The 13615-nt window shown below is 42.2% G+C and overlaps 1 protein-coding gene across 1 annotated transcript; it reads left to right on the top strand.

The window, feature by feature from the left end:
• Positions 1-8063: 8063 nt before the first annotated feature.
• LOC144683242 (uncharacterized) lies at positions 8064-12046 on the top strand. The gene is made up of 2 exons (XM_078546201.1): positions 8064-8179; positions 10605-12046. Exons 1-2 carry the CDS (start codon positions 8155-8157, stop codon positions 11882-11884), a joined length of 1305 nt encoding a protein of 434 aa, XP_078402327.1. The 5' UTR covers positions 8064-8154; the 3' UTR covers positions 11885-12046.
• The last annotated feature ends 1569 nt before the right edge of the window (positions 12047-13615 follow it).

Genomic DNA, 13615 nt, shown 5'->3' with positions numbered 1-13615 from the left:
CCAGGTAATTCTGTTTTTGTCTTCCAAATTACAAGCCTGTAATTGTTTGCAAAACTGTTTACACGTCAAACAAGTCTGCTGCAGTGAGCTGGCCTTCCAGCTAGCAATACCTCTTCAACAGATTTCCCAGTTTACATAAATCAAGAAACAAGTCTGAAAACTAAGAATTCAAAAGAAATGTTTTTCAGAAATACAAGTGACTCAAGTCATTGCTAATAGAATAATGGAGGATTTTTTTTACATATTCTTCCCCTGCCTCCTATTAATATTTACTAACACAAAGGAACTCCATACTGAGAATTAAACACTTAGGTCAACTGTTGCAATTGAACATGCTGTGAAAGAGGACTGAACAAACAAACAAACAAACTTTGTGCAGTAACCACTATGCAATTTGGAAAAAAATACACAGGGAGTAGCCCTTAACCTGCTGATTGAACATGAACTCGCAATGGTCATAATACAAACCACAGACATTTGAGATTTAGTAAGCTGTGGAGACTAAAAATGGAAAGAAATATCCAGTCAAAAAAAAATGTCATTGTGTCTGTGCCCAGTGGCTTTCAAACTTCAGGGAGCCTTCTGCAAGGATGAATAAACTTGCAGCATTCTGTCTTAAATTCGAAAAGATAGATTGGCTTCCCCAAAAAAAAGCACTGTGATTGATCAAATGTTTTTGTTTGTATTTAGTAACGTTACTAAATCATTGATTCCATGGGGCTCCTGGATTTTCTCTGAGCGGTTACGCTCTGGAGAGCCCAATTTGAAACCTACAGCACAAACAATACATTACATGTCCTTTTAATCGCTCCACCATTGATGCCTGTGCCTTCAGCTGCCTAAGCCTAAGCTCTAGAATTTCATCCCTAAACCTCTCCACCTCTCTGTGTCTTTCTCCTTTAAGATGTTCCTTAAAACCTACCTCTTTGACCAAGCTTTTGCTCAAGTGCCCTCATAAGAACACAAGAAATAGGAGCAGGAAGAGGCCATTTGGCCCCTCAAGCCTGCCCTGTCATTCTATAAGATACTGGCTGATCTGCCCCAGGCCTCAACTCTTCTCATAGCCCTCAACTCCCCGATATTTCAAAAATCTATCTACCTCCTCTTTAAATACTTTCAGTAATCTAGCCTCCACAACTGAGGTAGAGAATTCCAGATATTCACTACCCTCTGAGAGAATAAATTCTTTCCCATCTCAGTTTTAAATAAGTGTCCCCTTATTCTGTAACTATGTCCCTAGTTTGAGTTTCCCCCACTAGTGGAAACATCTCAGCATCTACCCTGTCAAGCCCCTCAGAATCTTGTACTTTTCAATAAGGTTCTTCTAAATTCTAATGAATAAAGGCCTAACCTGTTTAGCCGTTCTTAATAAGTCAACCCCTTTGTCCCAGGAATCAGCCTAATGAATCTCTTTTGAACTGCCTCCAATGCCAGTATATCCTTTCTTAAATACGGTACACAGCACTCCAGGCGCAACAACACACCAACACCCTGTACAGTTGGAACAAGACTTCCCTATTTTTAAACTCTAACCCCCTAGCAATACAGGCCAAAATTCCATTTGCCTTCTTAATTACTTGCTGTACCTACATGCTAACATTGTGTTTCATGCACAAGAACACCCAGATCCCTCCATGCTGCACTTTTTTTGGAGTCTTTCCTTTTGATTTTTTCCTACCCAAGTGCATGACCTTACACTTTCCTACATTAAACTCCATCTGCCAAGTTTTTGCCCATTCACTCAACCTGTCTATATCCCCTTGCAGATTCCTGATGTCCTCATCACAACATGCACTCCCAACTATTTTTGTATTGTCAGCAAATTTGGATACACTCTGCCCCCTCCTCCAAGTCATTAATATAGATAGTAAATAATTGAGGCCACAGGACTGATCTTTGTGGCACTCCACTAGTTACATCTTTCCAACCTGAAAAAGACCCGTTAATCCCGACTCATTGTCTTCTGTATGTTAACCAATCCTCGATCCATGCTAATACATTACCCCCAAAACCGTGAGCTCTTATCTTGTGCAATAACCTTTTATGTGGCACCTTATCGAATGCGTTCTGGAAACCCAAACACACTACATCTACCGGTTCCCCTTAATTAACTCTGCTTGTCATATCCCCTTATATTGCTCAGTATCAAATTTTGTTTGATAATGCTCCTGTGAAGCACCTTGGGACATTTTACTACATTAAAGATGCTATGTAAACGCAAGTTATTGTTATATGTCCATTTGATGGACAGGATGACAGAAAGTCCAAAGACTACAAGTAATTATCTTCCCTTCTCCCCAAATTATTAATTACAATTGGGCCTGCCTCAGCGAAAGGAAGCCACATCCCAAAGATGGTTGGGAAGTGAGAGTCATTGGATAATTCTTTCAAAGAGCCAGCACAGGGACAGCAGGCTGAATGGCTTCCTTTTGTGCTGTATGATTTAATGATAATTATAGATGAGGGAAGCCATTCGATCCATCTGTTTATTCTTCTAGCTGTCTTTGAGAAGGTGTTAATGTTTCACTTTCTCTCTATTGTTTAGAGGCCTTTCCATTTGTCTCAAAAGTCTATCCCTAGACTGAGTATCAAAGGAACAAGCCACATGTTTGTATGGCCTACCCTCCAATTATAGGCAAATGAAGGAACCACAAAGACAAATATGCCACTAAATCTATGGTGATCCATGCGCTTTTTATTTTGAGGCAAGCACAATGGTCCATTCTGACCATAGTGTCCAGAGGCTTGAAAGGGACATTGTGCTGACTGTTCCCAGAATTGACATCTCCCGGAATTAAAACTGATCCTGTGGTTTCAATTAACCTTCAAAGCAAATGAAAACAATGTTTGCCTATCACTTTTGAGGACATTGTGTTCTACAATGAGAACTTTAATGGGGTGGGGGACGTTTCATCATCAGCACTATGGAACAATGAAGCAAGTTCTAATTATGATTAACTTGGTCATTGGATTTTTCTTCTCATTGAACATTTTCTTGAAAGATTTTGTTCCAATAATGCATGTAGTGTTGACATTAGCTGTCTGGGAGAAGTTTGCTAAGGTGCTACCTGTAGGGTGAATAGGGAAGAGGTGATGAGAACAAGGAAATAGAAAGCTAAGCTCTTGCCTTTCTTCCAAGTTTAGAATTTGAAGGATTTTTTTTCCAAATTCCCAATGATATATTTTCTGTTCCTTTATTGTTACTGAGGCAACAAAATCTTTAAGGCTTTAAAAATATCAAGAGCCAAAAGTACTGAATGGGGGAAAAACAAGTATGTTGCAACTCTTAATTTGCATTTGCATACCAACTTTCATAACCTCAGTATTTCCCAAAGCACAATACAGCAATTAAAGTACTTCTGAAGTTGTCACCATTGTAACGTAGGAAAACAGCAGTCCATTTGCACACACCAAGATTCCACAAAGCAATGTGATGACTAAATTTATTTTTTATCATTGGTTGAGGGATAAATAGGGTGAACTGCTTTCTCTTCTTTGAAGTGGCGAGAGATTTTCTACATCTACCTGAAAAGGCAGGTGGGTTTAACATCTCATTTTAAAGCTGATGAGGTGAGAATGACTGCCTGTGACATCAAGGCAGCATTTGACAGAGAGTGGCATCAAGGAACCCTGGCAAAACAGGAGTCATTGGGAATCAGGGCAAACTCTCCACTGGTTGGAGTCCTACCTGGCATAAAGGAAGATGGTTGTGGTTGTTGGAGGTCAATCAACTCAGTTTCAGGACATCACTGCAGGAGTTGCTCAGGGTAGTGCCCTCGGCCCAACCATCTTCAGCTGCTTCATCAATGGCCTTCCATCAGAAGGTCAGAAGTGGGGAGGTTCGCTGATGATTGCACAATGTTCAGCACCATTCGCGACTCCTCAGATACTGAAGCAGTCCATGTCTAAATGCAGCAAAACCTGGACAACATCCAGGCTTTTGCTGACAAGTGGCAAGTAACATTTGCACCACATGAGTGCCAGGCAATGACCATCTCCAACAATAGAGAATCTAACCATCACCCTTTGACATTCAATGGCATTATCATTGCTGAATCTCCCACCACCAACATTCTGGGGGGTTACCATTGACCAGAAACTGAACTGGACTAGCCATATAAATACTGTGGCTACAAGAGCAGGTCAGAGGTTAGGAATTCTGCAGTAACTCACCTCCTGACTCCCCAAAGCCTGTCCACCATCTACAAGGCACAAGTCAGGAGTGTGATGGAATACTCCCCACTTGCCTGGATGAGTGCAGCTCCAACAACATTCAAGCTTGACACCATCCAAGACAAGGCAGCCCGCTTGATTGGCATGCTTTCCACAAACATTCACTCCCTCCACCACTGACAAACAGTGACAGCAGTATGTACCATCTTTTAATGCACTGCAGGAACTCACCAAGGCTCCTTTGGAAGCACCTTCCAAACCCATGACTGCTACCATCGAGAAGGTCAAGGACAGCAGATACATGGAAACACCACCACCTTGAAGGTTTCTTGCAAGCCACACACCATCCTGACTTGGAAATATATTCCTTCACTGTTGCTGGGTCAAAATCCTGGAACTCCCTGCCTAACAGCACTGTGGGTGTACCTGCATCGTAGGGGCTGCAGCGGTTCAGGAGGCAGTTCACCACCTGCTTCTCAAGGGCAATTAGGGATGGGCACTAGCCAGCGACATCCACATCCTGTAAACGAATTTTTTTTTTAAAAAAGGGAACTGCGGCAGTGTAGCACTCCCTCAGCACCACTGAGAGTCTCAGTCTAGTTTTTTTGCTCAAGTCTCTGGAGTGGAATTTGAACCCATAACCTCCTGAGTCAGAAGTGAGAAATCTACCCACTGAACTAAAGGTGGTACCTGATATTTAAAATACCACATGCGTTAACATGCGTGTTAAAATGATGAACAAGGCAGTTATCCACTAGTTTCACTAACGGTGTCTAGGCTCCTGCATTGAAAATGTGATCTTTCATCTCTGGGCTCGCAGTCATTGTAAACAGCACATGCAAGGAGGGTTGTTTGTAAAAACTAGCGGCCTGAGCCTCGCTAACATTCCTTCTTCAAGAAATGTTTTCATTACTGATTCAGAAACATCCTGTACACACTGGTAGTGATTAGTGAGGGACTGCACAAACTAACTACCTTCCCACGCACAGCACAATCCTATGTTATTCTAAACTGTGTTTTATGGGTTGCTCCTAATGGTCTGCTTGGATGCTAAAGCAATGAATCAGTTTTTTGAGGGGAGGAGCCATATTTGACTTTAAATTCTGTGCGTGAGTGAGATCCACATCCTTAGGTTTCCTCCGCTTCCCTTGTGGTTACTTTCACAGGTACAGTGCTGCTTACTGAATGAGTTTGATTATTTTTAAATGTCTAACATTATTTCTAAAACGGGGAACTGGCTTAAGATTTTCCAGTTACGAGGGCGTGAGATACTGTGATTCCTTCCTTTGTTTAAGCTGCAGGGTGGGTAAATTACAGTGCTGGATTTCCGTGATAATTCAGTGTACCACTGTTCTTGTCAATTACTTCTATATCCCACTGTGTGCCTTTTTTATTTTGTTAGTTCTTTCCAGCTCACCCCTCTTCCAGCTTAAGCGCTGACGAGCCATTTCCACGGCCCCATTGGCACTTTTGCTCAATTGCCATTTGCTGTGCGTGGACCAGGGCAGTATGTGTCAACAAAGTTGTTCAACTGGGAGATGACAACGCAGCGAAATCTGATCCCCCTCCTTGTCTAACGTACAAGCATGTACTTTCCATTAGGAACAGAAGCCCAGGCTAACGTTCCCACTCATTAGTCCTGAGGAAGTACAATGGCTTTCCCAATCAGCAATCCAAGGAGAATCCAACGGATTGGACTTACTATCCGGTAGATGCCAGTTCACTATTCCAGGAGGTAGCTAATAGCTACTTCCACCCACTAGCCCAGGGGAAATCCACTGGTCATTTCAAATCACTAACCCCGGTGAAAATCCAGTAGCTGGTGCCTAACCAACTGAAGTAAGTGTGAGAAATGGATGTTTTGCTTTCAATGTTTTGGGGGAAATATTGTGTTATTCAGTGGAAAAGTGTGTCTGTGTGTGAGATTTAATTAAGCTGGGCAGAGATTAATAGGAGACAAGCTGTCTGGGGAGGTTGAAACATGGAAATGATGAAGGTGTTAGGTTTGAGGCACAGGTAAGAATAGGTTAGATCTAATATTTGCATTTTTAGATAAATTGAGTCAAGGGTAACAAGAAACATGTTTGCATCTTTCAGGAGTTCCATAGGTAAATAGAAGGGGGCTGTTATATTTCATTGACCCAAAAGCAAAGACAAGATAGAGACATGAAAGATTTTACGTTTGGAAGGATTTGAGTTTCAAAGAGATGTGAGAACAATGAGAACCTGAGATGAAAGGGGAAAAAAAGGTAGTTTAGGGTACTGTGGTGAGCTTGGGGTAGCTATAGTTGGAGCTGCTGTTTGAGCTGTGAGAGGAGCAACTGGAGCTGAGTTGGGAGCTGTTAGCTCTGGGCTGGGAGGAAATGCCCTTTGAACCAGCCATCCAGTCAAGCCGGAAAAGTCTTGTGCTGCAACAAACAATTTTATTCCGAAGTTTGGATTCCACAGCAGAGTGGGAGAGAGTTAATAGGTCATGCCTCTATTAAAGCTACAGCAGTTTGCATTGGGTAATATTACTGAATTTTTTATGGTTAAACATCGATAAGGGAGTGTTGCCTGCAAGGTGCTTACTAGCGGGTCTGACCAAGTGGAGAGTTTTTTTGGGGGGAATGTTTGTAAGACTAACCTTAATTGTGCAGCTGTAATCTTGGTGCTTAAGTTTTCCTTTATTCCTGTTATTAAAACTTTTACTTTTAATTTTTAACATCCCAAAGGTGTTACTGGACCTCTTACTGCTGAGATCGGTGCGTCGTCTTCTCGTTTTCAGAATACAAAAAAAAAGGTTGTGACCCACGAGCCAAGTTTCCCTCTGGGATTTGGTTTGCACAGCAATTAACACCGGCTGTGGTCATAACACATGTTTGGCTAATTTTTCACAGACTGCAGATTGGACCTGGTCTGTGTGATGTTGCATCAACACACTAAGTCATCAGGGAGCTACCCTGTTGTGTTTATAGTGCATGATGCGTAGAATTGAAGTTAACACTATTTTTCCCACTAAGGGCAGAAAAAATCTAAAACTATTCACATAAAGGCTATGGATGCTGGGAGAAAATTGGAGCATTCATCAATGAGATAGATAGAACACCGTTTGACAAGGGTATCCAGTGATATGGAACAAAGATAGATGAATGGAGCTGAGGTACAGATCCACCAACATCTAAATGTATAGCATAACATGCTCGAGGGGCTGAATGGCCTCTTATGCCTAATGCTCCAATGTTCCTAGCGGAATTGAGTGAATGTAGCAATACTACACCATGGTGGGACATGAGTTGGTGGTCACAAGGCCTCACAAAGTTGGTTTGGAGTCTTAGCCATGGCTCTAAGTCCCCTCGTTTCTCTGAATCAACCAAAGGAGAGCATTTGCAGCCTGTTTCAAGCAGCTGGTTTCATATTAGCATCAGTGGAGCCTGACAGCCAGCAGAATTTCTTTACTCTGAGCAAAGGGATGTCAAGGAATAGTGACAATTCCCTTTTGAAAGTTACTAGTGAATTTAATTCCACTGCCCTTTCAGGCAGCGCACCCTAGATTATAACATCTCACTGCATACAAATATTCTCTTCATTTTGCCTTTGGTTCCTTCGGCAATTACCCTAACCTTATCTTGGTAGCAAAGATGGGCTCTGTTTATAAAATGTGATTTCTGACATTTTATTTTTAAAGGACCACTGTATTGGATTTTGGGATCAAAAATATCCAACTTTAAAAATATAAATAACACAATGTACCTTCCACTTGCGTGAATGAAAGGGACCATTCAATCATCTCCCTTCCTCAAACAAAAAACATCTTTGCTGAGTAACTTTCTACATTCACAAACAACATACTGATATATAAACAAGACAGTTTTACAATATTAAATCTGGTTGTATTTTTTTTCCTCCAGTTTTTTTGGAAAGTACTTGAATTGCTGTGTGGCATCAGCTCTGTACAACACAGGACGGAGGAGAGCAAGTCACCACTGATATTGATTTAGGATGGGCAACGTTTTCGAAAAATTTGGTAGGAGACAGTTTTACCAAAAACCCTGCAAAGGCATCTACTATAGCGTAACTCCCCCAACTCTCCCTCCCTCTTTAACCTCCAACCTTACGTTCATCCTCCCCAGTCTTCCAGCCTACAATAGTCCTTCCCCAACCTCTGACCGACACTATGCTTTTAGTGTCAATGCATCTTGAATTAATTTTAAATAATGGCTTGTGCATCATCCAAAACTCTGCTGCCTAAATCCTAAGTTGCATCAAGTCCTGTTCACCCATCACCCACTGGCTTCACTGACCTACATTAGCTCCCAGTCTAGCAACCTCATAATTTTAACGTTCTCATCCTTGCTTTCGAAACATCTCCATGGTCTTGCACCTTGTTATCTCTGAAACCACCTCCAGCCCAAAAACTCTCCAGGGTCTCTGCACCTCTCCGAGTTTAGCCTCTTGCTCATCCCCAATCTTTAACACTCCACCATTGACAGCCATGACTTCAGATGCCTTGGTGCCACGCTCTAATATTCCCTTCCTAGATCTCTCTGTCTCTCTCTCTCTCTCCTCCTCCCAAATGTTCCTTAAAACCTACCTCTTTGACCAAGCTTTAGTCATCTGTCCTATTATCTCTTTAGGTGGCTCTGGTCATATTTTGTGTTATAATGCCTTGGGGAATTTTGCTATATTAAAGGCACTATATGAATGCAAGATGTAATTGAATCACCTGCTGATCTCTCTACATTGATGGATTGCCTGATCCAGCCTGACAGATGTAAAGCTAAAGACGTTAAGCAATTTGTTGTCAAGTCGACTATGGTCAGCAGACTCCCTTAGGGCAAAAGTGCATTTACCACACATTGAGAGGTTTACCCGATAACTGTGATTATTTACTTGGCACACACTCAAGGTTTGCACCCTATCAGTGCATTAATAATCCCCTCTGCTCCTTTGTTTAATGTTTTCCCATTTTGTGTACATCTGCACACTGGCCATAAAGGTGAAGCGTGACTGGAATATCCTCTATTGTGTTTTTCTTCTCCTTGTGCTTACTTAGTAGATAAAGATCAATACGCCAGCTATGCATAAGGGATTGATTAACACACAATATGTTCGGTTCATTTATTAAGGAATTGAGAAGTTTGTAGCAGTATGACACAGAGAACTTGTGCACATGTCTGAGTTAGTAGCTTCCTCAGAACAAACTGAGACTAAGCCTGAATCACATGACCTATTGCATCATTTTCCCTCTAGTGATGTATACAGAAAACTTAACCACACCCACTTAAAGGTGTACCACAACATATACCAATCGGATTGTGTGGTACGCGGTATACGATACACTTAAGATTGGAGACACATCCCCATAATGTGAAACTCCTAGCATAAATATCACAAAGCCCTCTTGTCTCCAATGGCCAGTACAAGGATGCATGGCTCCCCACTAGAGAAACAGGGAGAGCAGCAACCTGAAACAAGAAGGGAATGGCTGGAATTACGCTAATCCCTAAGCAGTGTATCACTTTCCACATATGTGCAGCTATTCAAACAGACTTAATGTGCTAAAGTGTGTCCCGTCAAACACCGTGTAATGTTACTGAATGATCTGTGTTGGTTGCTCTAGTTAATGCAATAGTTAGGGTACGGAATGCAATTGATAGGGTGATGGACCCCGATTGAATAGTGGTCTTCAAAAGGGAATTGGATAAATACTTGAAGGAGAGAAAATTGCAGGGGTATAGGGCAAGAGGAGGGGATTGGGACTAACTGAATTGCTCTTTGAAAGAGCTGGTGCAGATACTTTTAACAATGAAATATGATCTTAAATTCATCGTGTTTCATCGAGTTTACAACACAGGAGGAGGCCATTCATCCCAACTGGTCTATACCAAAACCTATGTTCCACATAAACTTCTTTAAGAGCCCTCTTCACCTTACCTATCAGCTTATCCTTCTGTTCCTTACCCATGTGTTTATCTATCTTCCCCTTAAATGCATCTATGCTATTTACCTCAATTACTCCTTGTTTTATATTCTCACCACTCTCTGGATAAAGAAGTTTCTCCCAAATTCCCTATTGGATTTATTAGTGACTGCCCCCCCCCCACAACAAGTGGGGGCATTTTCTCTGTATCTAGTCCATCAAACTCTTTCATAATCTTTTTAGATCTCTTATCAAGTCGCACCTCTTCTAGAGTAAAGAACCCCAGCTAGTTCAGCCTTTCCTGGTGAGCAGACATTTTCAATTCTGGTATCATCCTTGTGAATGTTATTTGCACCATCTGCAGTACCTCCGTGCCCATTTTTTAAAACTGAACTGTGCACAGTACTCCAAGTGTAGTCTAACCAAGGTGCATCTACAGTTTTTCTTAGTTGAGAAATGGTTTTATGGGTGAAGTTTTCCTTATTTTAGCTGTGGCGATGAACAAACCTTTTTATTGCGTCTCTTGCAGTTGACCAGGATACCAGCTCCTATCTGAGTGAAATTATTGGGATTGACCTGGACCCAGGAGACCTAGAAAACTTCTATATCCCTGAAAGGACCGGGTACCATGGCAGGTGCAAGATCCCTTTAATTGCTGATACAAAGAAATTGCTGTGTGCAGACAAAAAATATTTTACAGCCTCGGGAAATATGGCTCTTGGCAATAACATGGTGACCAATAGAGGTCCTCGGGCAACAACACCTATAAATCAAGGGGTAATTGCCACTAAAAGCCATACCACTAAGACCAGTAAACACCCTTCCACGATCACCACCAGAAACAACTTGCATTTATATAGCACCTTTAACATAGTAAAACATCCCAAGGTGCTTCACAGAGGCTTATTCAGACAAAATTTGGCCAATGCTGCTAAAAATCTTTGGATAAACGTAACTAAGAACTTTGAGTCAAGCATCACAGGAAGCTCTTCAGCAATTGTCTCACACAACCCTCGGACAACTATTACCAGAAACACTATTAAGATGCCAAGGAGAACTCCTTTTAGGAACTCTTTGGTGATTCCTACGAGAAGTACTTGGCTAACTACCACTAAGAGATCTGGTAGAACTACTACTGGAAGCCCTTGGGTTACTGTAATGAGAAAGCCTACATCAAACATCACTGAAAGGCCATCAGCAACCATCAGTAAGAACCCCAGGGCAATGCTCAGTAGAAAACCTTCGGTGACTCCCTTTCAGATGTCAAGGAGGACCAGCATTCAAAATCCTTTGATGCCAACCACTAGAAGCCCATGGGTGGCTGCCAGAAGAAACTCTTTGACAATCGCCAGTAGAAATCCTAAAACGGTTGCCATTGAAAATTCACCGGCACCTAGAAACCAAAACAGGGTGGGCACTAGAAAGCCAAATAATGTTATTGTTAAAATTCCTTACACTGCCACTGTTCAAAATTCCAATAAGACTGCCATTCAAAAGTCCGACAGCAGTGCTAGTCGAAATTCCAACAGGATCACCATCCAAAAGCCCAATAGAATCGCCGTCCAAAAACCCAACAGGATTGCCTCTCGATATCCCAGCCAAATTGCCACTCAAAAACCCATTAGAATTGCTCGTCAAAACTCCAGCAGGATTGCTGTTGAACATGTAAATAATATCACCATTGACTTGGCCACCAAGACTATCATTCAAAAGACCAAAAGGCCCACCGTTAGAAAACATGACAAGGATATCATTCAAAACCCCAACATAATCACTATTAAAAAAGCTAATGTTATTAACATTAGCTAGACTTGTTAGACTGGCAATATAAAGGGCAAGGAGATGCTCAATCAGAAGACTTGGGACCACAATCAAAACTCAATGAAACAAGTTCTTTAAGTGATGTATCTGTTTTTATTTAAAAATATTTGCCTTCCATGTGATTGATCAATTAAATAGAATGAAACCCAATTATGGCTTGAGAAGTCGTCCCTGTCTTAGACCATTTAGCATGCACTCTAGCATCTGGTCCTAAGAATTGACATTGGAAGCTTCTGCCGAGATCATGAACAATTGGCTCATTCCGCCCTTCCCCAGCTTGATTGGAGGAACTAACGTTGAGGGAGGGGGTCGGGGGTGAGAAATAATGGAAAAAGGTTCTATTATTAATACGAAAATTAATCAGTTCGTGGACCAGAGTTTGGGACTAGATCTCACTGTTCTTCATTTTCTTACTGTAGTCTATATCATTCCAGCGATTCCTAGAAAGAAAGAAATTTCATTTATATAGCATCTTTCACAACCTCGGATCAACCCAAAGCACTTTATAGTCAACCACGTTTCTCTTTGAACCACTGTTGTGATGAAGGAAAACATGACAATCAATATGCTCACAGCAAGCTCCCGTGAATGGTAATGATCAGGTAATCCAGCGGGTAGGGGCTGAGCAAAGCAGTAAAACTGCCCTGTCCTTAGCAGCCTGAAGCTTAGGAGGTTTTGAAGCTCTGGTCTGACCTCGATTGGGTGGCCAGTCTTCCATCCAAATCCGGTGGGAACAGCAGCTGCAGGTGCGAAGGAGCAGAATGCCGGTTGGTAGCAGGTCCCTGGTACTCAGGTAGAGCGATTTCAGTAGGGTCTTGTGGCTTGGGAGGGGAGGGTGTGAAGATGCTGGGGCAGGGGACTCTCAGATTTAGTTCTTTCCCCTGATCCCTCAAGGAAGTTAAATCCCTTAAGCTTTTGCGGTTTCTTCTTGTCTTGGCTCACCTTTCTCTAGGATGGACCGCACAGGCCTCTGCTTAAAATAGCAGGTGGGCTTTTAATGACATCTGTGGAACCCAGTTTGCATATTTAAAGAAGAAATTTGCCGATTGTATATCCCAGCTACTCAGGAGAGCAGGGTAAAGTAGGAAACTATGGGAAGACAGCGCAACCTCAACAAGTAATTACCCACTGGTAATGTTAGTTGTCCACACAATTATTGCTGCAGGAGTTCCTCAGGTTAGTGTCCTCGGCCCAACCATCTTTATCATTGACCTTCTCTCCATCATAAGGGGATGTTCGCTGATGATTGCACAATGTTCAATACCATCCGCGACTCCTCAGATACTGAAACAGTCTATGTCCAAATGCAGCAAGACCTGGGCAACATTCAGCTTGGGCTGACAAGTGACAAGTAGCATTCAAGCCACACAAGTGCTAGGCAGTGACCAGCTCCTAAAAGAAAGAATGTAACCATCTCCCCATGACATTCAATGGCTTTATCATCACTGAATCCCCCTCTGTCAACACCCTGGGGGTTGCCATTGATCAGAAACTGAACTGGACTAGCCAGATAAATACCGTGGCTACAAGAGCAGGTTAGAGGCTAGGAATTGTGCGACGAGTAACTCATGTCCTGACTCACCAAAGCCTGTCCACCATCTACAAGGCACAAGTCAGGAGTGTGATGGAATAGTCTCCACTTGCCTGGATGAGTGCAGCTCCAACAACATTCAAGAAACTCGGCACCATCCAGGACAAAGGAGCCCGTTTGATTGGCAC

The sequence above is a fragment of the Cetorhinus maximus genome, chromosome 8 (genome assembly GCF_964194155.1).
Source record: "Cetorhinus maximus chromosome 8, sCetMax3.hap1.1, whole genome shotgun sequence".
NCBI lineage: Eukaryota > Metazoa > Chordata > Chondrichthyes > Lamniformes > Cetorhinidae > Cetorhinus > Cetorhinus maximus.
The sequence above is the reverse complement of the archived record's forward strand: the minus strand, read 5'-3'. Positions and strand labels throughout refer to the sequence as shown.

Excerpts from the sequence above, each read along its gene's own strand:
- LOC144683242 (XM_078546201.1), top strand. The coding sequence starts at position 8,155 with ATGGGCAACGTTTTCGAAAAATTTG. Across the intron at positions 8,180-10,604 it reads CAACGTTTTCGAAAAATTTG|TTGACCAGGATACCAGCTCC; the intron begins GTAGGAGACAGT and ends CGTCTCTTGCAG.